Source organism: Phoca vitulina, unplaced genomic scaffold, assembly GCF_004348235.1.
Source record: "Phoca vitulina isolate PV1807 unplaced genomic scaffold, GSC_HSeal_1.0 scaffold24, whole genome shotgun sequence".
In the NCBI taxonomy this organism is placed as follows: Eukaryota; Metazoa; Chordata; class Mammalia; order Carnivora; family Phocidae; genus Phoca; species Phoca vitulina.
This window is the reverse complement of record NW_022589727.1, coordinates 7,276,508-7,304,365: the sequence shown is the minus strand read 5'-3', so window position 1 is coordinate 7,304,365 and position 27,858 is coordinate 7,276,508. Positions and strand designations below refer to the sequence as shown.

General features: G+C 43.9%; 1 protein-coding gene across 7 annotated transcripts in view; it reads left to right on the top strand.

Moving 5' to 3' along the window:
* Window positions 1-27,858, top strand: part of FHOD3 (formin homology 2 domain containing 3) — a 456,179-nt gene that overhangs the window by 307,371 nt on the left and 120,950 nt on the right. For all 7 annotated transcript variants that reach the window (XM_032421241.1, XM_032421245.1, XM_032421239.1 and 4 more), the window contains one exon: window positions 5,171-5,421. In XM_032421241.1, coding sequence (XP_032277132.1) covers window positions 5,171-5,421 — 251 coding nt within the window. The remainder of the gene's footprint in view (window positions 1-5,170; window positions 5,422-27,858) is intronic.

Here is a 27,858-nt window from a genome sequence, read left to right as displayed (position 1 = left end):
CTAATTTTTTATTCTAAAAATGTGGTCCTGGTAATGGAAAAGCATATTAAGGCTGAAGACTTTGGGGGTGAGAGTGTGATAACGTGATTTATTTTAAGAAATATATATTTGATCATTATCCTTATTTCTGGCTCACAGCTCCCCAAACCCTTGAAATTTCCTAAGTGTTGAGGGTGATAAAGGTATATTTTGTTATGTTAGTGAGGTGACTTTTGGAAAGCACTAAGGATGGGGACTGATTGCCAAAGGAGGACCAACTATGTGATTAAGTAGTTGGAATTTTCAGTCCCAATCCCTGACCTCCTGGGACTGGAGGGGCTGGAGGTTGGATCAGCCAGTGGCCAATGACTTAGTCAATCGTGACTACATCATAAAAACCCAAGAGGACAGCTCTTTGGTCCTTTTTGGAGAGCTTCCACTCTTGGGGAAGCAGAATGCTCCCACATTCCACCAAGTTCCATGAAGACAGAAGCTCCTTTGTTTGGGAACTTGCCCTATGTATCTCTTAATCTGGCTGTTGATTTATATTTTTTATCCTATCATTTAATAACCTGGTCAATATAAGTGTTTCCCTGAGTTCTGTGAACCACTACAGCAATTTCATTGAACCTAAGGAGGAGGTTGTTGGGACCTCCAGTCTGGTTGGTCAGAAGCACAGGTAACAGCCTGGAGCTTGTGACTGGCATCTGAATTGGGGTGGGAGGCAGTGGGGGGCAGTCTTGTAAAACTGAACTCATAACTTAGAGTATTTTATGCTAGCTCTGGGGAGATAGTGTCAGAACTGAGTTGAACTGAGTTTAATTCTTAGACACCCTGCTGATGTCCAAGAATTGCTTGACCCCCCAGTGTTGGAATTGTGTCCAGAGACCCTAAAAAAGAGAGGTAGCTATTAATGTTAAGAATAATTAACTAATAGTTCCAGTCTCTTAAAGTCCTTTCATGTCATAGGTGATTTTTAAAATGTGTATCAGTTACTCTTGCTGCATAGTAAGTAAGCCAAAAACAGTGGCCTAACACAGCAATTTTGCTTGTGATTCTGTGGGTCAGACATTTAGGCCTGGTTTAGCTGAGAGTTTCATGCAGCTGCAGTTATCTGGTGGCTTGACTGGGGCTGCATGGTCTAAGATGGCCTCATTTACTTGGTTCGGCATTGGGTGCTGGCTCTTGGCTGGGCTCTGTGTCTTCAGCAGGCTAGCCTGCACTTCTTCACACGGTGGTAGCATTTCCAGAAGGGCCAATCCCAATGTACAGACACTTTTCAAGCCTTGTTTGCAGCATGTTTGCTGATGTCGCGTTGACCAAAGCAAGTCCCATAGAAAATGGGCTCAATGTAGGAGGGGGCTACACAAGAGTGAGGAAACAGGGAGGCATGGTGGTCTGGGAGCCTAGCACTATGACCATCTCCCACAAGCTGCCATTGGTACAGTTGCTTCTTGAAATGGTTCTAGCACAGGCATCGACTTTACCTAAAAGCTGAACCAAGGTGTATAGGTGTGGATGTATATGTATAGGATTAAAAAGAAGGTATGAGATAACGATATGGAAAAAGATGGTATCTATAATGCAAAGATGGCTGCCTATCACAACGTGAGTAGTAATATAATGATATAAACTTGAAAAATGTGGTAGCTTTTGACTTCCATCAAAAATGTTCACATTGTTGGATATTTGATGATACTAAGAAACTATTTTAAGTGGAACAGTGGTATGGTGGTTATGGTTTTTAAAAATCCTTGTCTTTTAGGGATATATACTAAAATATTTACAGATGTAATGATATGATCTGGGATTTACTTCACTGTCTGGGGTTGGGGGCGGGGAGTGGAGTATAAATAACACAAGACTGGATGGGGTTGATACTTGTTGGACTATCAGGGATAATAAACACATCGCAGTCTGCATACTCTTTCATACCTCGTGTATGTTTGAAAATTTCCCTAATAAAAGCTTGAAAAGAGTGTCCAGATCCTTCACTGGCCTCAGCGATGGATGGAAGCTGTCACATAGCACCCTAAACTGCTTCTAACCGCTTTCCTAGTAAGGTGGGGTTGAGTATGCAAGCATTCAGTGCTGGATTTGGAAACCGCTTGCTCTGCATCTGGGTTTTAGTGTATAAGCAGTGTTCTACATTTAATTAAAATAATTAGAAGATATTTGCTGAGAGACCCCGCAAGTGAAACACTTGCTCATTAGGGAGATTGTAGAGATTCTCTGGGACATTACTGATCTCATCTTGGGTTTGGTGGAGGACACTCGTTGTGCGTGTAGTGAATTAGATCTGACACCGGAGATTCGGAGTAAGAGGCGTGGTAAGTGCTGTTCTCTCCAGGTCTTTGCTAGCTCTGCATGTTCTTGACTAATTTGTTGTGCCCCCCCCAGAATCTGAAGAATTGGGCACTGCCACCGTAGCCTTGCGTGGGAAAGTAAAGCCTCTCTTCCTGTCTTCAGTGGATACTGGTGATTCTACGATTCTTCTTGTAAAAACAAAATCATGAGTGAACACCAGGCCCAAATTTCATGTTATGCAGTTGCTCATTGTGAGGCCCGAGGCTGCCATTGACTCGACTGGGATTCTGTGCTCCGTAACTACCCTTCCCTGCACCCCTGTTTTTTTTAAGAGATAGATGTTTTGCCGAGGCTCTGAACTTTAGAAAGCCCCCATTAAAATTTGTTTTATGGGGTTGCTTTGATAATTTTTCCAGATTTTTCTTTTCACTTAAACTTTGTGATTGTCTCCATCTTCTCTGACAAAAGGCAGTTAAAGTGGGTTTTGCTTTGTGCACACAGGGCCAAAGCTCCTCTCTGAAAGGGGCTGTGAGAGGCAAGCTATTTGATCCTTGGATCTCTGAGGTTAGACCAGGAATTAGAAATATCTGGACTCTACTTTATCCCCTAATCTTATCATTCCAAATGTGTGCTTAATAAGAAGCAGAATCAATACTTCGGGTCAGAATAAGTTCAAATGGTCTAGAATTTTTATATCTACAAATGAAGAAAAAAACAACTGGCTAGAAATATTTCAAAAATACCGTCCTTCATTAGATGTACAGTCATTCTCCAACTTTCCCACAGAATGCCATTTAAATTGTTAATGTTGAGATGATAACTGTGATTAACCAAAAGCATCATTTCTTTCTTCGTTCCTGCAGTGATATTGGAGGGGAGACCACTAGGAAACTGACTTTCCAGTGATATTTTATTTGTATTTTTTTTCCAATTACCTTTTATAACAGTGCTTTTTCTGAACTCTTATCAGTTGTTACCCCAAACCTCCCAAAATTATGTCGGACTAGTAAATTCTGGGAGAACAAATAGTCAAAATATTATTAAATTGTCCCCCTCTATCTGAGGGTGTGTTATAAAATGTATCTGGCACAAAGAGTTTTCACTAAATCGATCTTACCCGAAGGCTGGAGCTGGAGGAAACTGGAGACGGGATGGATAAAGGGAAGTGTACACCCCCGTGCAACAGGCCACCTGTCCCAGGTGTCCATCCCTGAGTGGCCAGCCTGGCCTTGACACGGTCAAGCTCACCTAGTTAGATGACAGGTGCCAAAACTTGGGACACAGGGGACCACTGCTTCTGTACTCACTTGGTTTTCTATAGACAGGTGATATGAAAACCACATTGCATGGTCAGCCAATCTGGGTGTCCATTCTCTCACCCATCAGGACTGAGTTGTGAAATGTGACCAAGGGTACCTGCAGGGCCGGAGAATCGGCACCTCTGGGGATGCAGGACTGTGGAACTCCTCGGTCGCCGAGTCAGAGAGACTGCTGGACCTGGCAGGGACAGGCTGAGGCTTGCCATTTCCATGCGATGGGGGAGTTTGTGGGCATCCTGGGCCCCTTCACCTGATGGCCTGGCTTGGGGAAGGATAGTCCTATTTATTGAGTACCAGCCACATAAATCATCTTTATAGAAGCTATTCTTACCGCAATCCCACAAATGCAATCCTATTATCCTCCTGGGGCGAGCTAGAGAAAAGGCAAGTAATTAGCTGCAGGTCACACCTGGTTGGTGAGCGGCACAGCCAGCCTGCATGCAGGGTCTGGTCATCGACAGCGTGTGCTTTTCTGACTGTCGTTTTAGCGAGGGCAGGTACCGAAATCACTTACGGAAGCTGGCGACACCGGTGAGCGTCCCCCCCGCCCCCGGCCGAGAAGAGCGGGCATGGGTAAGGAGGGAGCCATCCAGAAGCACAGGCAGATGGTGTCACAACCTAAAATGAGGCAGCCACAGAGCAGGATCCAGGACGGAGCGAGATTAAGGGATGGCAGAGCTGGGCCTCGGGAGAGGGTGCCAACGAGGAGCAGGACTAAAATACCCTCGAGAGGAGGGCAGTGGTATGGGGGTGTGGTGCCAGCTGGCTCAGGTTTCCACGTGAAATCCAAAGTGGCAAAGTGTAAAGCAATTATTCTCCTGCACAAATATGCATTACTTTTAAGAGGAGATTTAAAAAAAAAAAAAAAGGAATGTAGAGGTGAAGCCTGTCCCTGGTATATGTTTTTGTGACTGGCATATGCAGGCTCTCTAGTGTCACCTCAGGCTCCACCCCCACCCCGGGGCCCGGGCGGGGGGAGGGGGGTAGCCCCAGAGCCGCAGTGCCAAGCGGAGGCACTGACGTCAGGCTGTCCTTGCTGCCGCACTGGGCCGTGCGGTGACCCGTGGGTGAGGCCGGCTCCGCTCACCTGCTTCTTGTGGCTCTTGCCTCTGACCAGGATCCTTGCCGTGCTCTGTTGGGAAGCAAGCTCAGGAATGATCAGGCACTTGAGGGCTCCCTGCGGCTGGGCTTCAGGACAGACCTCGCCTCCTGGACCAGAGCAGAGCAAGGGGTGGGCCAGGCGAGATGCAGCCCCGGAAGGGACGGTGCTGGGCTCCAGGGTAAAGAGCCTGTCTAATTGCAGAGTACTTCTCAGACCTCCTCAGGATATCTGTTGGCCTTTTCCTACCCATTTGACTGGGAAAATAGACAGTGGCAAGCATCTTTAAGTTTGCAGACTGCACTCTGGCACGCCTGTGGTTGTGAAGATCTTGCAGAGAAGCTGAGTTAGCAGGATGGAAAGAGTGGGAAGTCTCATTAGAGCGAGCGTGAAATGCAGATCACACCTGAGGTCTCTGAGAGCGTGTCAAGTGTGACCTTGCCCTGGGCGCTCTCTGCTTTTCCAGGTGGCGCTGCGGCTGGAGGATGGCGATGAGACGGCAGAGCCGCCCCCCAGCGGGCGCCGGGACCGGAGGAGGGCCAGCGTGTGTTCCGGCGGCGGCGGCGGCGGCGCGGGCGAGCAGCGGGGCCTGGACCGCAGGCGCAGTCGCAGGCACTCGGTGCAGAGCACCTGCAGCCCCCTGTCGGACCCCACCAGTCCCTGCTCCCAGTCGGCTCCCGGCTTCAAGCCCAGCCAAGTCGGAGAGCACTCTGAAAAGTAAGCTTTACCCCAGCCCTTGCGAGGGGCGCTGGGACCCTGGAGAGGTGGGAGGGGTCACAACCCCGCAGGTACCCACCACCGTCCATCCCTTCCCTGCTGGCCACACAGCCTCCCCTGACTGGCTCTCCATCTCTTTTCTACCCTTAAAACAGCGCCCCAGAGGCCCTTGGAACGTCCGCAGGCAAGGTGGCCCTGGGGGTAGGCATAGATTTGATCTTTTAACCCCAGGAGCTCTTCTTCACACATTTGTGTTTTTATAGTCACATCTCAGTTAGTATCTGTTCAGAAAATCTGTGCTTTATCAAATGGAAAAGAATCCCAAACACAGACCTTTACCTGGAAACAAATGGTGTGCCATCCTGTAAATATAAGATCGTTAGAGTCTTGAGATACTTGTAGCAATGCATAGTTGAGGGTGATTTTAAATAGAATAAGCCTGTGTGAATTAAATAGATAAAATATATAAATATAAACATATATGTACATATACATTATTTTATATTTATAGGAGTAGATAATATATAGATATGTAAATTTCAGTAAATGGTATTGCCATCATTTTTTTAGTCATTTAGCAAACATTTTTATTGAGTATCTGTTATAGGCCAGGACTTTCTGATGCCATGAAGATATAAGGTATGATCTCTGCCCTTCTCAAGCTCACATCTGGATTGGGAGAAAGTAAGAATGAAGAAGGTAGATAGGAAGGAATAGAAAGGTTGACAATCTCATGAGAAATTATATATATATACACACAAAGTAATAAATTTTGACAAAATCTGTAGGAACTGAGAAATGGTTCTATAAAGCAGAGGTGCAACAAAATGGATGGCCATGCTGTTCTGGAGTCTGGGTCCACCGGTATCTTCCCAAGTGAATGCTGTCCATTCACTAGGATGATGGAGCTCTGTGGACCAGTGCATGCCAGCCAGGTCCACCCGGACTGACTGGTACACTGGTTTGCCACTGCATTACCTCCTCCTGCTGGCACATGGAAGCTCTGCTTACATCATTTGGCTGGAGCATTTTCTGTCATCATGGAGATCCACCTGGGAGCCACATGTAGGTCATGAGGCTGCCTGGTGAAGAAGAAAATAACTCAGAATAAGTTGGATGACCTTAAGAGAGTGATCAAGATATGTCCCTTCCTCTATATCCCTAAGGGAACATCTGCCCCCATCTTGAGAGATGCCCCGAGTAGTCTGGTATGCATGGAATCACTGGAGGATGAACTGGCCATGCCTTTGGATACCTCCTGTCACAGAAGTAGAGGAAGGCATTAGTCTGAGAGTGATGTGCAAGCCATGATCCGCCTTGACACCCTTCTCTACCACATAGCTATCCATCTACAGATTGTTCTAAGAGTCTGTGTAGAACAAGCTCTGTTGAAAGGAAGACCAAAACTTCTAAACAGATTGAGGAATGAGAACATCTGCCATAAACGTTGCCCCTTGTGGTCTAAGATCTTCAAGAAACTTAGGCAGTGCTCAAAGGGCACGTAAAGTTCTCTTCAGCACTGCTCCTAGCTAATGGCTTCAGAAATTAACATGGAGAGAAGTGTATACAGTGGGCTGAAAATCTATATGTAAAACCACCCCAGATGCTGAGGACAGTCATTTGGAGTCCTTGTCAGCAGCGCTTGGTGTTCTCCTGTTCTGTCTGACTTGTGTCCTGTAGATTCCTGGTCTGTTTCTTGCTGTTAAACTTTTCAAAGGTGCCCACGTTGTGAGCTCAGATGGCCATGCCTCGTGACAGGTTGGCAAGGATGATAGCAGTGGAGTGGACCATCATGGGCATGGGTCGCGGTTTCGGGGTGCCGGGTTTGGGGGGATCTGGAATGGGAAGCCACACGTGACACTCTGCATGCTTCTTGTCTCATTCTCTTCAAATAGGACTGAGTTTTTGTAACTCAGAAATGGTCTGTAAATTTACAGCTTTTATTTGAGAGGAATAAACTTTCCTGCTTGTAAAGACAGATAACATTTTACAGATTGATTATGAGGTGGCTTCATCCATGAAGCCTGTTGGAGGGGTTTTGCCCTCTGGCCCCAAAACAGGAGTACAGTTTTGGCAGAGGTGGGAGAGGCATGGAGGGAAAGGGTGACGAGAAGCCCAATGGGAAATGATCCCTGCATGCAAATCTTAGTCACCTGCTCAACATCTGTGCCTCCAAAAAGTACCTTAGAATCAAGTAGTTCATTGTGTCAGACTCCCCATGGACCTTGAAAGACACAGAAGCATGCCGCACCTAGATTGTTCTTCATCTATGTGAGCATTCGGGCCCTACTCACTGCTGACTTAGAGCAACATGCCTTGCATATGCCACATAGGAACTTTAGACTGGATTTTATAATTCTGACCCAACTAATGCCTCTGAAAAGAAGATGATAGGAACATGTTAGAGGTTAGAGATTCATGTTGCCCTAAAAGGCATATGGCATTCTCCACTCAGATGGTCCTTTAACATCATCTGAAATTCTCATGATGATCCTCTGTAGGATCTAGCAGGACAGGAGTCTTAATCTTCATTTTACAAGTGAGAAGACCGGGGCTTGGTGCCTTGTGATGATCTTAGGACTAAGGGGCTGAGCTCTGGGTTAAACACAAGTCTTTGGCCCTTGCCTTTCAATGTCCAAATCACACAGAATCACTTCCCAGCCCAGCATCCCTAAGCATAGTCACTGAGTGAGAAGGAATTTTATTTACATACTATGTAGGTGTATTTTTTTGATGTAAATATAAAAATTCAAAGGGCTGAAAAGGAGAAAATTTCAAAGTCTTCTTATGACTTAAGCCTGCTGGGCTATGTGCTTTAATTCCAGTAGGGGCTAAGACTCCAAGCACAGATTGGTTTGCTTTGGTTTTTTAAGAAATAAAACTGCACTGAGCATTTATCAAATAAGGTATGAGTTTATTTGGTTATTGGTCATCTGTCACCTAAAAACATCTTTTTTTTTAAAGAGAGTGAGAGAGCATATGAGTGCGAGGGGTGGGGAGTGGGGAGGGGCAGAGGGGCTCCACGTGGGGCTCCATCTCACAACCGTGAGATCATGACCTGAGCCAAAATCAAGAGTCAGACGCTTAACTGACTGAGCCACCCAAGTACCCCAAAAATGAAATTTAAAATGTTAAGTGTAAAGATAAAGCTTATTATGGCACACATAGTCACAAAAGATGCTTTTGGGGCGCCTGGGTGGCTCAATCAGTTGAGCATCCCAGTCTTGATTTCGTCTCAGGTCATGATCTCAGGGTTGTGAGATTGAGCCCCGCATTGGGCTCTGTGCTGGGCGTGGAGCCTGCTTAAGATTCTCTCTCTCCCTCTGCCTCTCGCCCCCTACCTCCCGTGCTTGTGTGTGCTCTCTCTCTCTTTCTTAAAAAAAAAATATAAATTATCTTTGCACTTCCATCTTTGCACTGGAAGGAAGAAAAATGTTGGTGCTTTCATTTTTTGCCAAGAAAAAATTATTTTTAGCATCAAATCAGCAAAAGAACCAGTGTCACTGGTTTAAATGATAAATAGTATATAATCTTAGGAGAAAAAAAGTCTTAAACCCTAGAGCAGGAGACCTTTCTATGCACTTCCAGGCTCAGGCCCTCTCCTCTCTGGGGCACCCCATTCTATCCCTGAACTTTTCTGTTTGTGAGGAAGGTCTTGTGACCTAAATGCACTCCATAATATTCTAGCTCTATTATTGTTTCGTATTCCATTACATGGATGAAATTTCCCTGTAGTGTTTCCCTATTCATCCTGGTTCTTACCTCTGTCAGCACACACCAGGTCTTCTTCCTGCTCTGCAGGTCAGTCTCTCTGATAATGAATATTGCATGGGACCTAATATATGAAACCTTTCATCCTGTTGATTTCCACACAACATTCCAACCCGCGGAGGTAATTCTGAATTTGACTCAGTCACTAACGTTAGCAGTTGTGCCATCCAGGCTTCGGTCCTGTGTATATTTTAATACACATGGAAGAGTGACCTGGCAGGTAGTAGATGATGACAACTGGCTGGGAGCGGATGGCACAGACTGCAGCCACGTGCCTCAAAGGCAGGGGTTGGAAGCTTTCTCTGTCAGAGGCCAGGTAGTACATAGGTTGAGCTTTTCAGGTCAGACAGTCTGTGTTGCAACCATTCAACGGCATTCTGCCTTTGTAAAAGCAAACAGAGACACCAAGTAAGCAAATGAGCTTACTTGTGTATGGACACTGAGATTGGAATTTTCCATGTCATGAAATAGCCTTCTGGTCTGTATTTCAACCATTTAAAAATCTGAAAACCATCCTTAGCAGACAGACTATATAAAAACAGGTGGTAAGCCAGATTTGGCCCCCAGGCTATCGTTGGCCAGCCCCAGTTCTAAAGGGCTGGGTTTCTAGAGGGAGGTTGGGAGAGAAATCTGAGAAATCTGAGAAACCCCACCTTAAGGGATAGCAAGGAATTGGCAAAGAGGGGTATGTGGGGTGTGAGAAAAGAGCCTATCGTGCCGTAGGAGAGGGCTGTAGGGAACAGCGTGCTAAGTTCAGGGTGGGAGCACGGAATATTCCATGAAGACATTGAGACTATCGGGGATTTTGCTGAGAGCTGCTCATAAATTCTCAGGGCACCATGGATGGTTGAAGGGATTGGAAAAGGCAGGAGATGAGTTAGATGAGGGGACGTACAGAGCCAGCAAGGAGAAGGGGATCTGGTGATAAGTCCAGGAAAGGTTGGGCTGCTCCAGGAGGTGGAAACAGCCTGGAATCAGTCCCAGTGTTCCCATTAAGATTGTGGTTTCATCCTTTAGGACATTTGGTGATGTCTAGACAAGTGTTTGGTTGCCATGATCGGCGTGCGGCATGCTATCGGCACCTGGTGGGTGGAGTCCAGGGATGCTACTGAACTTTCCACAAGGCACAAGACAGCCCTCTGCAACCAAGAATTATCTGTTCTAAAATATCAGCAGTGCTGAATCTGAGAAACCCCATCTTAAGGAATAGCAAGTAATTGGTTGTGATTTTCTGTTCCTCCTTGGGATGATGCCAAGGTAGGGAGCATTTTGACTTTTGGAAGGAGGCGGTGTCTTTCTTAGAAGCACATGGAACTCTGTGGATCTACCTTCAAACGTTCATGTGCATGGGTCAAAGTTGACTTTTTTTCAGAGAATAGAATTCTTAAATTTCTCGGCTACTGTACAGGAAGTAGAGTCCCTTTTTTGCTTGTTTTTGTTTTAACTCATTTAGCAAAGTTTTACATTTCAAATTCTTAGGGAATATGCTGAACCCTCCGGGGAAACCAAAGGTTTGACTAGACCTCATGATTTTCTCAGTAGTCCAAATGCCCAGTATACCCAATTCCAGTCAGCTTTGTACCTGTCACATTCCCCCAAATTGACATAATGGCAGGTGACGCCAGCCATGTTACAAAGCGGCAACATCAAACAGTGATTCTATAACAGAAGCTGTGCTGTTCTGCAGCCAGGCTCAGGAATCTGTTTGGAGGAATAGGAACATGGGACAATCTCACTAGAGTCACTCTGACTACCCAGTGCTCACAGATGTTCGAGCAGAGCTGAGGAGTCAGTACGGAGAAGGAGCAACCCCAGAGCGTTCTCCTTTTGGCTGGTGGTATTATCAACTGGTGATCAAGAAATAAAGTTGAGTTCAAGAATTGCTACTTTGTTATGTAAGTTAGATGAGAGATAAAAATAAGAAAAAAAAAAGGCTTAATATATGTTGCACCAAAGTACTTATTCTAATAAATTGAAAGTGATAAGGAAGTCAAGAGGCCAATGGGGGAGATAAGGGTTGGGGCCAGGCCTTGAGCTTGCTGCTGGGAGGGACCAGACACAGTAGTTCGACCACATACATACCTGATCCGCACGCAGCAGGGACATGATGTGGCCTGGCTCTGGCAGGTCCCAGAGAAGGGGAAACCCAAGAGGGACCATGCCCTCGTGGGCTACAGGCCACGGCTATTGACCAGGAGATAGCTAGTCCGCCTGTGCTTCAGGGAGGAGGAGTCAGGCTGGGTATGGTGTGGAGATGGGGTGTGGACCCTAGCATCAGGAGCTCAGTCTGAACCTGCTGGTGGAGAATAGGCTGCGGCTCCTAAAGAGCAGAGGAACACTCAGTCTGCACAAGTCCTCCCCATCCCCACCTAGGACAGAAGTATTGAAGCATGGGAGGGGGCGCTTGGCTCCACTACAAAGAGTCAATTTAGATACGGCCCCAGGCACATAGGGAGCACCGACCACAGAGCAACTCGGTTTTCAAATAAAAATGATATAGGATGTAAAGATGTGGTACCAACTATGTAGTATAAAATAGACCTAGTTGGACCATACGGTGCAAGGGAGACCATAATGACAATTCACAGCTGTAACAGTGGCTTGCCTTTCCTGGGCACCTAATTATCCGCTAGGCCTTATGCTGAGAGCGTCAATGTACTAAGTCCATTTTCACCATTATCGCATTACTAGGTGCTGTTAGGATCTCCATGTGGCAGGAGGAGAAACAGAGACAAAGGGAGTTAAAGGAACTGTCCAGAGTCCCACAGTTGGTGGGACTGATTTCAGAGTTCATGGTAGAGCTGGCTTTAGAGTTCAAGTGGTCTGCCTCCAGAGTCCCTGCCCTTCACCATTTTATTCAACTACTTTTTTTTTTCTGTGATTCCATAGAAATAAAATAAATATCCTTGGTACTTGGCAGTTAATAGGCAACTATCAAATACACGTTGCCATCTTTTTATATTACTACTTCCAGATTTTTATGTCAGTACATTTAAAAAAGTTATTGCTTAGTGTTCCATTATATGAGTAGACTATAAAAACAGGATGCCTTTATTCATTTTGCTATGGCTTGATTCCCATTTCTTTTTCTAGTACTAAACTTTCTGGTATAAGCATACACACACGTGTTTGTACACATATGTTAGCATTCTTAGGAGAGATTCTTAGGAGTGAGATTCTAGATCAAAGGACCTTACATTTTAACTATAGATATCACACAGTTGGCCTTCAAAAAGATGATATCACTTTGCTGTCCCACTCTCTGCACGTGACTGACCATTTTCTCACACCATTGCCAGCACTGGGTATTAGGAGTTGTTCAGAAGTTTAGTACTTTTGAAGAGTGAAATGTGGTGCCTCAGCATTTCACCGTGTACTTTTTGATTACTGTTAAGGTTGTTCATCTTTAATTGCTTCATTGGATGTTGAAATGTCCTGAGTATTGCCTATTTATATCCTCGGCTCATTTGTGTCCTGAATGGTTTGTCCATTTTAATTGATGAGCAGCTACTCTATTTTAATACAGAAATTTTCAGATACAAAAGCAGATAGAATGTAAGCATCCTTTATACGTTATAGATAATAATTTTTGACAACTATGTCACAAATATTTTTTCCTTGTCTCTTAAATATCTTTCCACTTCTGATGTCTCTTGGTGTATGCATAAAATATATTGCTAGGGTGTCCAATTTGTTAGTCTCTTCCTGTGTAGTTTTTAGGTGGCATGCTTATTCAGGAAAGTGTATCCTCCTTCTAACCAGCCTCTACATTGTCTGGGCAGGATGTTTGGCTATTCCTCCTTCACTCTCTAGGAGATAGGCAGTGATCTCAGGAGCCAGCACATATGGAGCATTTACTTTGTGCTCACTATCGTGCTAAGCAGTTCTGCATGTATTGTGAATTATATGAAGAGAGTGGTAGAATCTTCCCCTTTTGACAGGTGAGGAAACTGAGGCACAGAGGTTAAAGAGCGGGCCCCAGATCTCACAGGTGTTGAGTTTGAACCCATTCATTCCTAGTCCAGAGCATGTGCTCAGAACCAAATATCCCTGGGTCTATGCTCTGAACCTACAGAACGTGCTCAACAGTAACAACTTTTTCTGTTTTGAGGATGAATCAGATTTGTTGAAAAAGCAAAAAATTCAGAGCAAATATTTACTGTGACTTGGTAATCCTAATGAGCTGTATTGTTTATAGTCACTGTTAGATTTTGATCTTGAGATAATCGCACTGATTTGCTTGTTTTTCTCAAAAATTGGCACTGGAGACTATTCCTGAGGAGTTCTGAAAATGTTCAGAGCAATATAACTGCAACATTGGAACAAGCCTTCCTCGTTTATCGTAACTAAGCAGCTATTATCTTGTGCTAGAGGAGGGAAGGAAGGAAGGTATAGGAACAAATTCATCTGGGTGAGAGGAAGCCACAGTTAACAATGATCAGAGGCTAGGCTGTCCTCACCTTTTGGGGGCTCATACCTGGTGTGTACCAATTAGTGGCCTGGTGGGTGGTGGGAGCCAAGCCTCGGAGCTGAGCCTCAGAGTGGGAGCTGGAGGCAGGCAATTGGAGAGGGAGTTGTTTTCTATTTTCCTGCAGAAGTAGGAAGGGGTGTTGGCTCCCCTCCACCAGCCACAGGAACCAGTGGGCAAAGGGGAGCCTAATTATGAAAACATTAGCAGGGTGGGTGAGCTCATCTTCCCATATTTTGACGGGAAGAGGCGTGTTTGCCTGCCGAGTTCTAGGGCAGTGCATCGCTCTCTGGTCTGTCTCACACCTGGTCCACAGGACTTCATGGCCAGGGGTCACAGAATTCTCGGCCGGTTAGTTGCAGGGTCGGTAGCAGAAATAGCAGACTAGTCCTAGCTCTCTCCTCTTGGAAACAGCAATGAACAACAGATTGACGGGCAAAGAGTGTGAGACGAGTAGATGTTGTATAATTGGTGTTAACCCGTGAGATCTACAACTCGGTGACTTGCTCAGTCCTGGCTCCTGGAGGAAGGTTTGGCCCAAGTGCAGTAAAGGAGCAGCCACTGAGGTGGCTGAGAGCACAGGGTAGGTCTTCACAGCCTCGGACTGAGCTTCCTTGCCAGGCTTGGCCTTGGTCTTCTCCCCCGTAAACCCACGATGATGCTACCTCTTTAATAGTGTGGTGGGTGATTTAAGAGAGGCAGCACAAATGTGTGCTTAGCTCACTGTTATTATTACAGTCACTCCATGCCCTGGAGCTTTCCTGGGTTTTATTCTATTAAAGAAGGTAATTGTTAAATAAATACGGATGCGAGCTGGAGAGAAGATTGTGTGCCCTGGCATAAACATGCTAGAGGATTTCACAACAGCCAGATTAACAACCGCTGGTACCCTGAGCGGCAAGTGACTACTGGGAAGATTTATCTGATGGCAAATGATTTGTTATAAATGGGATTCACCGACAAGGGATGTGACCTTGTGAGGTAGGTATGATTGGAATACAGCCAGTGACTCAGAGTTACCATCTGGTGTCCGAGAGGCTCTTTCTGGTTTCTCAAGTATTGAATAGTAAGGGGGTGGACAGGAGGGGAGAGTGCTGGGGGGCAAAGGGGAGTGAGCTTGGAACTGGTAGAATCCAGAGAAGGCAGAGGCATTGAAACCTGAGAAAGAGGTGGCTTTGCAAAGCTCCTTCTGATTTCTGGGGCGGGATTTCTGGTTTCTCAAAATTTCACTGTGACTGGATTGCAGATTTCTTGGGGGTTTGGACTTTGCTGCTTTTTTTAACGTGAAGTATAATTGACATACTATATTATATTAGTTCCATGTGCACAACGTAGTAATTCGACCGACATTTGTATACACTCGGAGCTTTGCCGAATTGAATTTGGGGATCTTTCTAGGTTCTGAAGAAATCGGCAACATTTTATCCTTAAAACTGAGCAGAGCTACCAGTGAATTTTGAAGTGATGTGTGATCAGGGTTGCATGCCCATGAGACCACTCGGAAGAGTGGAGAGCAAGTGGTAACAGGCTGGGAGAGGGCCTGACTCAGGCAGTGGCTGGGAGAGTGGCAAGTAGGAGCAGCTGAGGAGACAGGGAGGGCATTATTTGCAGGACGGTGACTGGATTTTATGGTGAGAAAAAAGAGTCTGGGTGATTCCCAGGCAGCCACTGGCCCAGCATCATGGGGTGGCTGTCCGGCCACTTTGCAAGCTTTGGGCATTAAGTGTGAGTGTCAGTGGGTTACAAGTACAACTTCCCCTAGTAAACTCTACAGACATTTCTGGAACTCAGGTACATGTAGGTGATGGTTGAAGTCTAGGCTTAAACGCCATAACCCGGGGAGAAACCAAGTGAGAGGAGCAGTGACTAGATAAAGCCCTGGAAAGCAAAGTGTAGGCTCATCATCTTGTGAAATGCTGGAACCAAGAAGATCCGTTACTTGCCAAGTCAATGAACCTTGAAATCGGTTGTCTTCAAGTGTGAATATTTTCAAGCTAGAGTGGCCCGCCTTGGTGTGCTGTTTCAGGAAGAGACAGCCTTTACTGGGAGAGCCAGAATGAGCACATTTCAAAGAGAAGGAAAAGTTCTCATTTCTCATTAAATCTTTGACTTGCTCTGGGAATTTTCTTTCAGTGTCCAGCCTGCTTCCCCTTGACCCATGCAAACAGCACATTTCCTATAATGTGCACCTTCCCCTCCATGTTCTGGATGTTCAAAGCCCTTTCTGGAGAAGCCTGATTTTCCTTGTAGTCTGTGCGGGTGAGGGTGTGGGTGGTCCTTCTGAAGTGTGAGCCTCTCTCTCTGTCTCCTGCGATTCCCAGGATGCCTTTGGACATGGAGTGGAGGCTTTCTAATGGTTACTGAGTGAGCTGTTTGGATCCGGTCATGCAAGGAGGAATGTGATTACCTTTGCTTGACAAGAGTCTGTGGAGGAAGCTTGGTGTGGTAACTCTTCACTCATAAAGGCTGAATGAACAGGGAAATAAAACTCTGAAAATGTAGGCTGAAGTGGCCAAATCAGACCTGGTGAAAAAAGAAAGAGTGGTCAGAGATGCAGCTGGTAAAGCATTTTGCAAAGGAGCCTTTTGGGAATAGGCTTTGGAAGTTGAAGGGGACAGGCCCAAAGAGAGAGGGAGAGCCGGCCTGATGGCATTGTTGTCTCGCACCGTGTGCTCAGCTCACTGACCATGATCACAGAAGCATCGGATTCATGTTGAAAAAATCTTTATTTCTGAGTGAGGTAATAATTAACATGGAGTATAGTCGTGGTCCAAATATGTCGCATGGTGCCCTGCACTGCATCTCCTCCTGGTGGGATGGGACCTTGGTGGGATGAGCAAGGGGTGACAGCCAGCAGACTCACTGTGCACATGAATGCAGTGAGAAGAGACATTGATGTTCAGGAAGGAATCTGGAAGAAGGAAGGATTAATGGCTTCTTCTAGTCCTTACATAGAAAAGGCTTTTTTTTTTTTTTTCTGCAGAGAAATGATCATAGCAGAGGTAGCATAGCAGAGAGGTTAGGAGCTTGGATGCTAGAGTTGGACTACTTGGATTCAGATCCTGGCTTGCTTACTAGCTATGTGACTCTGGGGAAACTCCTTAACCACTCTGTGCCTCAGCTCCTCATCTATGAATGGAGTAATACTAGTACCTACCTCAGCGGCTCCTGTGAGAATTCAAGGAGTAAACTGGGTAAAGTGCTAAGCATGAGAATGCCCCACAGAGAATATATTAAGTAACTAGAATAAATGAGTGACTGCAGGTGCCTACCTCCACCCCAGTAGATCCTGCTTTCCTCGGAGCAGAGGCAGAGCCCAGCCAAGAGGGAAGCCAGCCTTGCCCACTGAGAGTGCCCTGGAGAATTCAAGGAAGCCCTGGGCACATCTGGGACAGGTATCTGCAGCCTAAATGCCTTTTGATGATCGTGATAGAGCATGCTTCCCAAAGACGCAAGAACTCAGAGACGAATTCAGAGACACTTATATCACACTTTAGGAATATTCAACTATGGTATTCACATTGCCCCAGAGAAATAATTTCATTCCTGAGAGGTTTGGTGTTGTTTCCCGCCCCCCCCCAAACTGTGTGGTTCTGGTTTTATAAACATGAGATTAAAATGGCTAGAGATGAGCCCCCATGAGGAAGTGGACCTGTCAGAGCCCACTGCCTGCTGGCGTCTATCTCGGAGAGGTCTTGGATGGGACAGGGTATGAGGGGAACAGAGGGTGTAGTGACCCGTGTCAGCAGCAGACCTCCAGGCTGAAACCAATACTGACTTACTGGACTTGAGAAGATACTGAAAAACTTTTTTTTTTTTTTTTTAACCTGTATCAAGCTTTGTAAAGCTGCCTTTGAAATAGAAAGGTAAATAATTTTGATCATAGAATGGGGGGGAAAAAAAACAAGCAAAGATGAGGTACTTCTGTGTTTGTAAAAACATGGCTGGGGCTTGGGTCCACATCATGATAGCTCGTGTCTGTAAGTCAATGAGCAAGCCACCAAACCTCTGGAAGAGAAAGCCCTCAGTCCTGAGCATCTCATTTCAGAGTGACTTCACCTTCATAGACTTCTTAATATTGACATTCTTGAGCCTTGATATTAGGATGACTGCTTTGAGTTTGTGGCAGAAGGAAAGCAAAATCCTATTCATTCATTCATTCATTCATTATTCATCCAGCTCCTATATTCTTGTATCTACCACATTCTTGGTTCTGAGATATAATGGTGAAAATGACCCTTAGGAAGCCTCGGACGGTGTGTGCATAAATAGTGTAGTAAATAAATATGTGCAGCTTTGGAAGAGGGCTTTTGAAGGAAGGAAACAGGGCTGGGCGGTAGAGTGTAACAGGAATATGAGGATATACCCCCGAGGAGAACTTGCAGAAGGGCACAAAGCTATGGGCAGGGATTTCATTACAGTATCATTTATAAGAGCAAAGAATTGGGGAATGGCTAGCTAAGGAAAACATGGAATAGGCATATTATGGAATGCAACCAGCAGCTATAAGAAACGTACCCTACCAGAAGTACTAACGTTCTTGCTGTATCAGTTGCTGTATAAAAAGATTATAGGATAATATATGTTTAAATTTTCTTTTAATCTGGAAATTTACCCACCAGATTTATAGCAGTGGTTATCTCTGATCAAAGGGAACTTAACTTTTATCAATAGTCTTATACTTTTTTGAAGGAAGCATGTATTCCTGTAATTACATATTCATTTTTAAAAGGTTCTTTAGAAAAAAGGAGAGTGGGATGGGAGTGGTCCAAGACATCTCCTCAGGCAGTTAGCCTGAATCCTGGAAGATGAGAAGAACTCCCTGGGCTGAGGGAATGCCGTGTTCAGTGGCAAGGGAGGAAAGGTCTTGATGTCCCCAGGTAACAAATAGGGGTCTCAAGAGACAGGGTTGTAGAGCATGGATTGGGGACACAGGTGCCACAGAGATGAGATGAGGTTGCACAGCAAGCAGGTTACGTCCTGCAGGACCTTGGAAACCATAGCATGGAGTCTGGTGGTTATTTGACATGCGAGGTTAGCCGTGCACCTCTGAGGAGATGCCTGTCTTCCTTGTGGGGATCAGACTGGAGGTGAGGAAACGCGGACACTGGGAGGCTGGGTGGTAGCTCTTGACGCAGAACTACTGAAAAACATTGGTACCGTGGACTCGGGCAGTGGTTCTCAGCCCTGTGGAGCACTGAAAATAACCTGGGATCAGACTACACCTCAAAATGGTGGAATACAATTTCTAAAGGAATTTTAGAGTGACTTCAGTTGGAATACAATTTTAAAATCCTGTATCTCAAGGGGGAGGATCACTAGGCTGGCGGTTGCTATGGGCCGTGGAGAATTTGAGGCCCACACTGGAGAAAGAATCAGTAGTTCTCACTGCTGGATCTCCCTCTTGGACCAGGCTGAGCCCCAAACCGGGACACTATGGGGACTGTGTGACTTTGCATGGGCAGCATGTGGACTGGTGGCCCGTGTCCAGTTCCTTTGGTGATAGTCCTTGCAGATAATTCTGGCCCTTTGCTGCTCTTTTTTCTCTTCCTATTATGTCCTTTTTATACAATTCCTTCTTCATTGGCATTTTCACCAGCAGATGGCCAGTGAAGTAGAAAGCAAATGTTACCCACACAAGTCCATGTGGTTACTATTGGTAATTTGGAGGCATGACTTGAGGGGATAGAAAATAGAAAATGAGGTTGTTGAGAACAACCCCGGATGAAATATAAGATTTGAGGTTTATCTCCAGCTGTTAATTATCTGTACTTTATTACCATATTAAGAGTTGACTCTGGTGGGTTCAAGTCTAAAGCATGTGAAAGGGCAATTAGAATTCTTGAAGCAAACTGAATCATGAGTTATAAAGGTATTACTGCACACAAACTCTGAAACACGTTGGCTTCCTCATGGTGGTTGCGTTTGGTATCTGGTTCTTAAAGACACACATATCCTGTTTCTTTGATTTATAACTAAAAGTTTTTCACTCTTTAGTATACTTCTCTTCCCATTTGTGAAAAACAGAATGTGTGTAAGAGGGGCCATTATATGAAACATTTAAACTTAAGCTTGACCAGTAAACATGTATTAGACTAGTAGTTGCACAAGTTCTGGAAATGGGAGAGCTTGTCTAATGCCCACACAATTTTGTGTCTTCAGCTGTCATAGACCACCAGAGCTGGAAGCTCCCAACCTCCTGTTCCACTTTATTATATGAGTGAGATAAGTAGGAAGCCAAGCCAGACCCAGGGCAGGGCTGTTTTTAACCTCTGGAGGCCGCCATCTTGAAACCTCAGCCTGGGACTTGGTATCCGTCCATTTCCAAAAGTTCATAGAGAATTCCAGTCTCCCTTTTCCTAGTTTCACTTCTCTCCTAGATCTCTAAGGGACACTTAACACAATTTACTAGTATCTGTGGCTTAGAATAAGTTTTTTTTTTTTTTAAACATAAAATCAAAGTACACACAAAGTAGTGAGATGCCTCACTACTCTCTGTAGTTATCATTGGATTGATTTGCTTGGCACCTGAATTACCTTTACACCTGAATTAGCTGCAACCTAGCTAATGTATCTTTTCCTATTGCTGCTTAAACTCTGTAGATTGGAATTCCGTAATATTAAACTACTCCATGTTTTCAGCAGAAAGAATGTGTTGGATCCATTAGTATTTTCTTCTAAAACAGAATAACAAGATAATGGCTTATGCATTAAGATTCTGGCCAGTAGTCCACTTCTTAGATATATTCGGTATCCATGGCCTGTGCTTTATACTCCTTCTAAACTTTGCAGGCTATGGGGACAATAAATACTTCCCTGTCTAAATTTGGGTTCTCACCATGGAAACATCAGAACAACAGCTGGGCTCGGTTAAATGTCTCTTCATTCTCTTGGCTGGCAAAAATCTTTTAAGGGAAATTTTTTTTTAATTTGGTGGATAATACTATTTTTGAATGAAATCACTGCTTCACTTGGTCAGATATATGTCTTAACTGATTAAGATCCCTAATTGGAAGTTTTCAAATCTCACCTTGGCCCTTGGTAACCTAGAAACAGTCTTAAAGTTAACAGAAAGTGTGAGTCACTGCAAAGCTGAATCCAAAGTGGTTTAAGTATTCGTTAACACGGGGTGATGCAAACGGAGCCAAGGGGATGCTTTCTCTGTCATAAATTTAACAAAACATTTCTATGAAATATATTTTCATCTAATTTTGATAAGTCATGCACATTTTACAGAACTAAATGAAGCATGTAAAATATATGCGTTTTATCTAAACCTGAAGACAGAGCTTTCTAGTTAATTGCCACAAATGCCATACCAATATCAAGTGTCATATTTAGGTCAAGACGCTGATCTCCTCAAGGCAACCAGGCAGGTCTGGAGTAACTGGGGCCCGGAAGCAGCCTCATCCATTATTCTAGTGTGTTGTGTATCAGATTGTCTGTGCTGTGCGGGAGGAGGATTGAGAAGCAAAGTGCAGGAGACAGTTGCTTAGAAGGACAGTGCAGTGATGACAGAGCGATAAAACCAGTGGAGATTTGCTTTGGTTTCATCGGGTAGGCTGGCTGGTAAAAAGGACGCTAGCCTGGCTATCAGGAGACCAGACTTCTTCCTGGCAGGTTGTGTGATCTTGCCCTCTCTGGACCTCATCTTTCTTATCTGCAACATGGGAGGTCTCTAAGGCCCTCTCTCAGTTCTTGCCAGTCTTGTTTCTTGACCACCCTTAGCAGGTGCCTCCGTGCTGAGCATCATGCTAGGTCCATAGTGCCAAAGAACTGCAACAGTCAGCAGGTATTTACTGGTTGTCCCTGGGGGCTGGATCCACTGGAGAAACAGCTGGAGGAGTAACTCCAGGCAGGGGAATGGCTTCTGTGGGGGGGACCCTGTAGCTGAAATATGCCGGCATTGGGCAGATAGATCAACAGACCCATTAAGACTGGGGAGGGAGGTTTAGGAAGGGAGAGTGAGAGATGAAGTTGGAGAGATGGTAGAGGGAATTAGAGTATTAGCTGGGCAAATTGGGTTGATCCTAAGGTTTGAGTAGAGGAATGTCATGTGCAAATGCCCATCTTCTCCTCTGGTCAGTTCCTCCTCAGCCTTCCAGGTTTTGCTCCAGCAGCAAAACTTTGTGGAAGTCTCGCTTTCTAGGCCAGTCCCCAGCGGAATACTTCCTGGTACAATTTGTTGTATAATGTCTTGCTCCACCACGGGCCTGTAAACTCCAAGGGTAGGAACCAGAGTCTTGCATAAAATAAATGCTCAATAAATATTTGTTGGATAAAGGGAATGAGAGATAAAGTAGACTTTTTTGCTTTTGAAAAAACGGTCATTAGCTATAGGAAATCTCTATATCACCTGCTCAGTTTTGCTGTGAACCTAAAACCGCTCTGAGAAAAACCTATTATAAAAATTCCAGTTGTACACTGTTGGATCAATCATAATCCTTGGTTTATGGTGTATTGTCATTGTTGGTCCATGTGTGGCCCTCTCCTCATTTGTTTTTATATAAAATTTACTTACTGATACATAAAAATATCAATGAGAATATGGCCTAGGTAAAAAACCAGAGCATGTCCCCTAACCTACACTTATCCATGTGCTTCCATGTTTCCCATCTCTGTGCCTGGATAACCAACACTCTCAAATATTATTTATCGTTGTCTTTATGTGTTTGTTGTTTTATAGTATTATCAAACACATATGTATAACTAAACCCATTATATAGTTCTGCCTTTTTGAGCTTTTAGAAAGTATATCCTATTGTATGCTCCTTCTTACACTTGCTTTCTCCACATTACATATCTAATGTTCATCCATATCATCATGTGAAGCTGACCATCATCTATTTTTCACCGCTTGGACTATACCTCAATCTGTTTACCATTTTTCTTGTTGGTGAGCATCTGCTGAGCATTTGGGTTGTTTCCATTTCTTGGCAATTACAAACAGTGCTGCTGAGAATATTTTTAGACTCCTATCTTGGTGCATGAGTGTTTCAGTATCTCTAGGGGGGGTTTCTCAATGTTGGCACTACTGACATTTTGGACTGAATTCTTCTTTGTTGTGGAGGACTGTCCTGCACATTGCAGGATGTTTCGCAGCATCCTTGACCTCTACCTGCTTGATGACGACAGCACTCCCTCCCCAGCTGTGACAACTAAAAGTATCTCTGTTGACAAATGTCCCTTGGGGGGCAGTGAATCACCCTAGGTCAGAAGCACTGCTCTGGGGTATAGCAGTGCCATCTACCAGTGGCATTTCTGGGTCACGATACGGGTGTTTGACTTCACATGATAGTGCCAATTATTTTGCCAAAGTTATTACACCGGTGCACACTCCTGTCAGCAATATGCGAGTCAGTTGATCTACATTCTCTTCAGCACTTGGTGTTACCAGACTTCTTAATTTTTCCAAGTAGAGATAAGATGGTATCTCACGGTGGTCTTGATTTATATTTCCTGATTGATAGGTTAAAATATCTCTTCATAGAATTTTATTGGCCATGATCGTGTATTTTGCCCAATTTTATAGTTGTGTTTTTATTTCTCAAATATATCTTTGTATATTTTTGAGATGAGTTATGTCTATTAGATGTACTGAAATGCCTTCTCTGAATTCATTGCTTGACTTTTCCTCATCCATACTATTTTGGTCTTAGAATATACTTTTTTTTTTTTTTTTTAAAGATTTTATTTATTTGACAGAGAGAGAGACAGAGAGAGCAGGAACACAAGCAGGGGGAGTGGGAGAGGGAGAAGCAGGCTTCCCGCCGAGCAGGGAGCCCGATGTGGGACTCGATCCCGGGACCCCGGGATCATGACCTGAGCCGAAGGCAGACGCTTAACGACTGAGCCACCCAGGCACCCTAGAATATACTTTAACACTGTTTTAAATTTTTTTTTGTACTTTTGAAAGGTTCAGCAACATTCATTTTCCTTTTTGTTTGTCTTTTGAAGCCTAAGAAATGTGACACCAGCCTGAGACCCCAATTTGGGAAGTAAAGTTGGCTTTGAAGGGAACTACACCCTGCAGAACTGGTCAGACTGTGGGCTTCTGGGTCTCTTTTCTAATATGGAAAGGGTGGCCTCCAGTCTGAGATTGCCTGTGGTAAAAAGGAAAGTGCCTGTTGAGTTCAGAGTAGACCTGTACACTGGAGCAACTCCTTATCAGTTAAAGACAAAACACCCCTCGTGGTATTTGAAAGCCAAAGGCCAGAGACGCAGGATTCTTTCTGCACAAATGTAAACAAAATTATACGTTAAGAGAAAATTCAGTTAGGGGAAAAACAAAATTGTCTGAACTAATTCATCTTAAATCCTATCGGCACAAAAGATTCTGTTTGACTAATTCATCATGGGCCAAAACTAAAATCAAGCAAAGAAAATCCTACGTACCATGAAGAGAGTATTTCTTTCTCCATCCATTTGGATTATAGGGCAAGGTCAGTGCCTTGACTGTAGGGGTCCCTGGAAGTGGGCCCTCCAAATAGGTCATTGTGCTGCCTGCTGCTGGTCCTGTCCCACCACTCATGATAGTAAAGCTATGCACACACAAGTCATGTGACAGTTTGGTGAAGGATCAGCAGGTGTTGAGCACAAAGAGGATACAGTTTGGGATGTGGGTCAGGAGGGTGATCTTCAGACATCTGTGGGGCAGCTTTGCAGAGGAGAGGGGGATCAAAAAGTTTACACAAGCAGAAGTTATAAATGGAAAAGTGTTGCTGTCTATCAGTGCTGTAGAATGCTTTGCAGAGTACTGTGTCCTCTTTTTTAGGGCATCAAACAGAGTTCTGAGTGTCCATTGGTGGGAGATGTTAGAGATTGCCTGAGAGGGGCCCAAAAAGGCGTGGTGATGTTGTTGATGATGGCCGAGAGCTAAAACAAACTGATTTGTCCGCCCTACGCCAAGCCTTTTCAAAGTGCTCTTACCAAAAAAAAAAAAAACGGTGCTTTTACATATGAATGCAACCCTCCTACAACGTGTAGGTACTGTTATCATCCCATGTAGGGGTGAGGAACATGGGACCCAAAGTCACATAGCAGTAAGTGGTGGAGCTGGAGTACAACCCTGGCAGCCTGGCTCTGAGCATCTCCAACTCTAGCAGGCTTTGCTTCTGATGACTTTACCTCCTGGGGGAACAAGTAAAATCAAGACACTTTGGAGGGAGGGACTCAGTGTTCTGTTTTAAAGAAGAGAGTCCCATTAGTTGTCAGGGTGGAGGGCATTCTTGGTAGACTAGAAGTAATAGCATCTGCACATTCCCACTCACGCTGAGTGAAGGGGGCATCAGGCTGAAGATGGAGGGAACAGTTTTTATCTGGGCTGCTGTTGGAGCAGGTGCGAGAAAAAAAGACGAGGCTGATAGGGGGTGATGTGTGAGTGAAAGCTGTACGAGGCTCAGAAGGACAGACGAGGTGTGTGGCTTTGCATCTGGTGGCATTACAGGAGGAATGCTGGCCTCCTTGTTTGTGACGGAGGTGCCCTTCAGTCCAGGTACGGGGCATGTAATCATTGGGTTTTGCCAATGCTTCTCTCCCCCTTTTCTGCCACATCTAATCAGTCACCAAGTTCAGCCAAGTCTGCTTTCATCTTTTTCGGATCCCATCCCTTCTTCCTTAGTCCCACAGTTGTCACCCTCGCTGCTCTCCCTAATTCTTTATGAGGCTTGCATACCTTTGACTCCAGAACCTGACAAATACATTATAAGAAAGAGAAATTGCAGATCAATTTTTGCAGAAGATGTATGTAAAAAAAAAAAAATCATGATAAGATATCAAGAAATAGAACCCAGCTGTATATAAAAAGAATAATACAACAAAGTAGGGTTTATTCCTGGTATACAAGGTTGGTTTAATATTTTAAAAAAGCAGTCTTTGTAATTCATTGCTAATAGAAAAAGGGGAAAATCATAGGATTATCTTTTTATGTGAAAAAAAAAACATTTGATGGAATTTGACATTCATTTATGATAAAAAAACTCTTGGCAAATAAGGCAACTTTGATAAAGCATATCCACACAAAACTATGGCAATTCTCATGCATTTCCCTGGTATCTGGAAAAAATAAAGGAATACTTAAATTCATCACTTCAATTTAATATCCTTTTGGAGTTCATAGCCAGGGTAATAAGGCAAGAAAGGCATGAGAATTTGAAAGCAATACGCACAACCGTCATTACTTACGGATGATATGATTGTCTACATAGGAAGTCTAAAAGAATCTATGTAGGAAGTATTACAGTCAATAAATTTGGAAAAGTTGCTATATACAAGGTAGTCTTTTTAAAAAATTATACCATCAACAGATAGAAAATGAAGTTTAGAAATTGATAAATGTAACGTAGCATCAAAATTATACCAGAAATAAATTTAACAATAGGTATGTAGGATCTCTTCTGAAAAATTACCACACTACTAGGAAATATTAAAGAAGGTTGGAATAAGATTAGATCTAAATAGAGACTGTACCAGACTATGGTTTGAAAGACTCAATATGTAGATGTCAGTTCTGCAAATTTGTATATAAATTTAGTGTAATCCCAAACAGTAGTCCAGCAGGGTTTTTATGGAAATTGATAGGCTGATTCAAAATTCTCATAGAAATGCAAAGGGCTAAGGACTTAACACTACACAATGTCAAGATCTGTCATAAAGCTATAGTAAGTAAGATAGCAAGGTAGTCACACACACAAAAATTCACCTTTGGTAAGAAAAAGTCCCAAAACCCACAGATATTTACCTGATTTATGATAATGATGATACTGATGTAGGGAAAAGAATGACCTTTTTACTAAATGATTCTGGACCAGTTTATATCCATATCGAGGAACAATATGTCTAGCACCTCACGTGATGTACAAAAATCAATTCTGGGTGAATTGCAAATAGAAACATGAAAGGTAATAAGCTTTTAGAGGGATACACAGAGAATACCTTTAAGACCTTGGTGTAGGCAAAAAATTTTAAAACGGATGCAAAGGGCACTAACTATCAAAGAAAAAAGATGAATAGGACTTCATTAAGATTAAGGACTTTTCTTTATTAAAAGACACCGTGAAGTGAATCCAAAGGCAACCCACAGAGAGGGAAAGATTCTTGCAACACATTAAGTATGACAAAGGACTTGTACCCAAATTATATAAAGAACTCCTACAAATCAAAAAGAAAAATACGACCTGGGTTTTGAATAATGGGCAAAGTACTTATACTTCAAAAAGAGGATATCTAAATGGAATACAACCTAAAGTATGACAAAAGTGCCCAGCTTCACTAGTCATCAGGGAAAGCAAACTAAAACCACAGTGAAACATTAATACAAACAGATTAGATGGACTAAAATGAAATAGACAAAAAAATGCCAAATCTTGGCAAGGATGTAGGATAGCCAGGATGCTCATATATTACTTACAGGAATGTACATTTTAAAACACTGTTTACTAGTCTCTAATAAAGATGAACCCAAGCATAAATGACCCAGAAATGCCATTCCTAGATACGTACTGCATAATAATATATACATATATTTAATGAAAGGCATATACTACAATGCTTATAATGGCCCTATTCAAAATAACCCCAAACTGAAAAGTGCCTGGTTATCATCAACAGTAGAATGGGTAACTAAATTGTGGTCTGTTCATACAAGGGAGTATTATATAACAATGAGAATGAATCCTCTTCCGTGGCATATAACAACGTCGATGAATCTCCCAAATGTTATGTTGAACAAAAAAAGCTGGACATCATTGTTCCTTCTAGACAGAAGAAAAACCGGCCAGGCTAATCTCTGCTCTTTGAAGTGAGGCAGGGAAGGGAAGAAATTGGAAGGGAGCATTAAGGGACTACTGGTTATAAGGATGTGTTTATTTTGTGAGATATCTGTGATTTGTGTACTATTCTGAATGTACTTCATACTTCAGTAGAAAGAGAAAACATGAGTGAAGGACAGTGGGGACAAAAGAGTTAAAGATCTTGGCAAAATGATGCCTGAGGTGGGGAAAGGTGGATTGGTGAGGACTGAAGGCAAGAAGGAGATGGCCACATTGAGAAGGTAGAGGATAGAGCAGTTGAGCTCCAGTGGGAGGAGAGGAATGAGAGATGGGGCTGAGTGAGGGTTTGTGGTCGGGGGTGGGGTAGGAAGTTTGGATGTAAGTTTTCCAAGGTGGACTGGTTCTGTCTGATGGTGAGGTCCAGAGTGT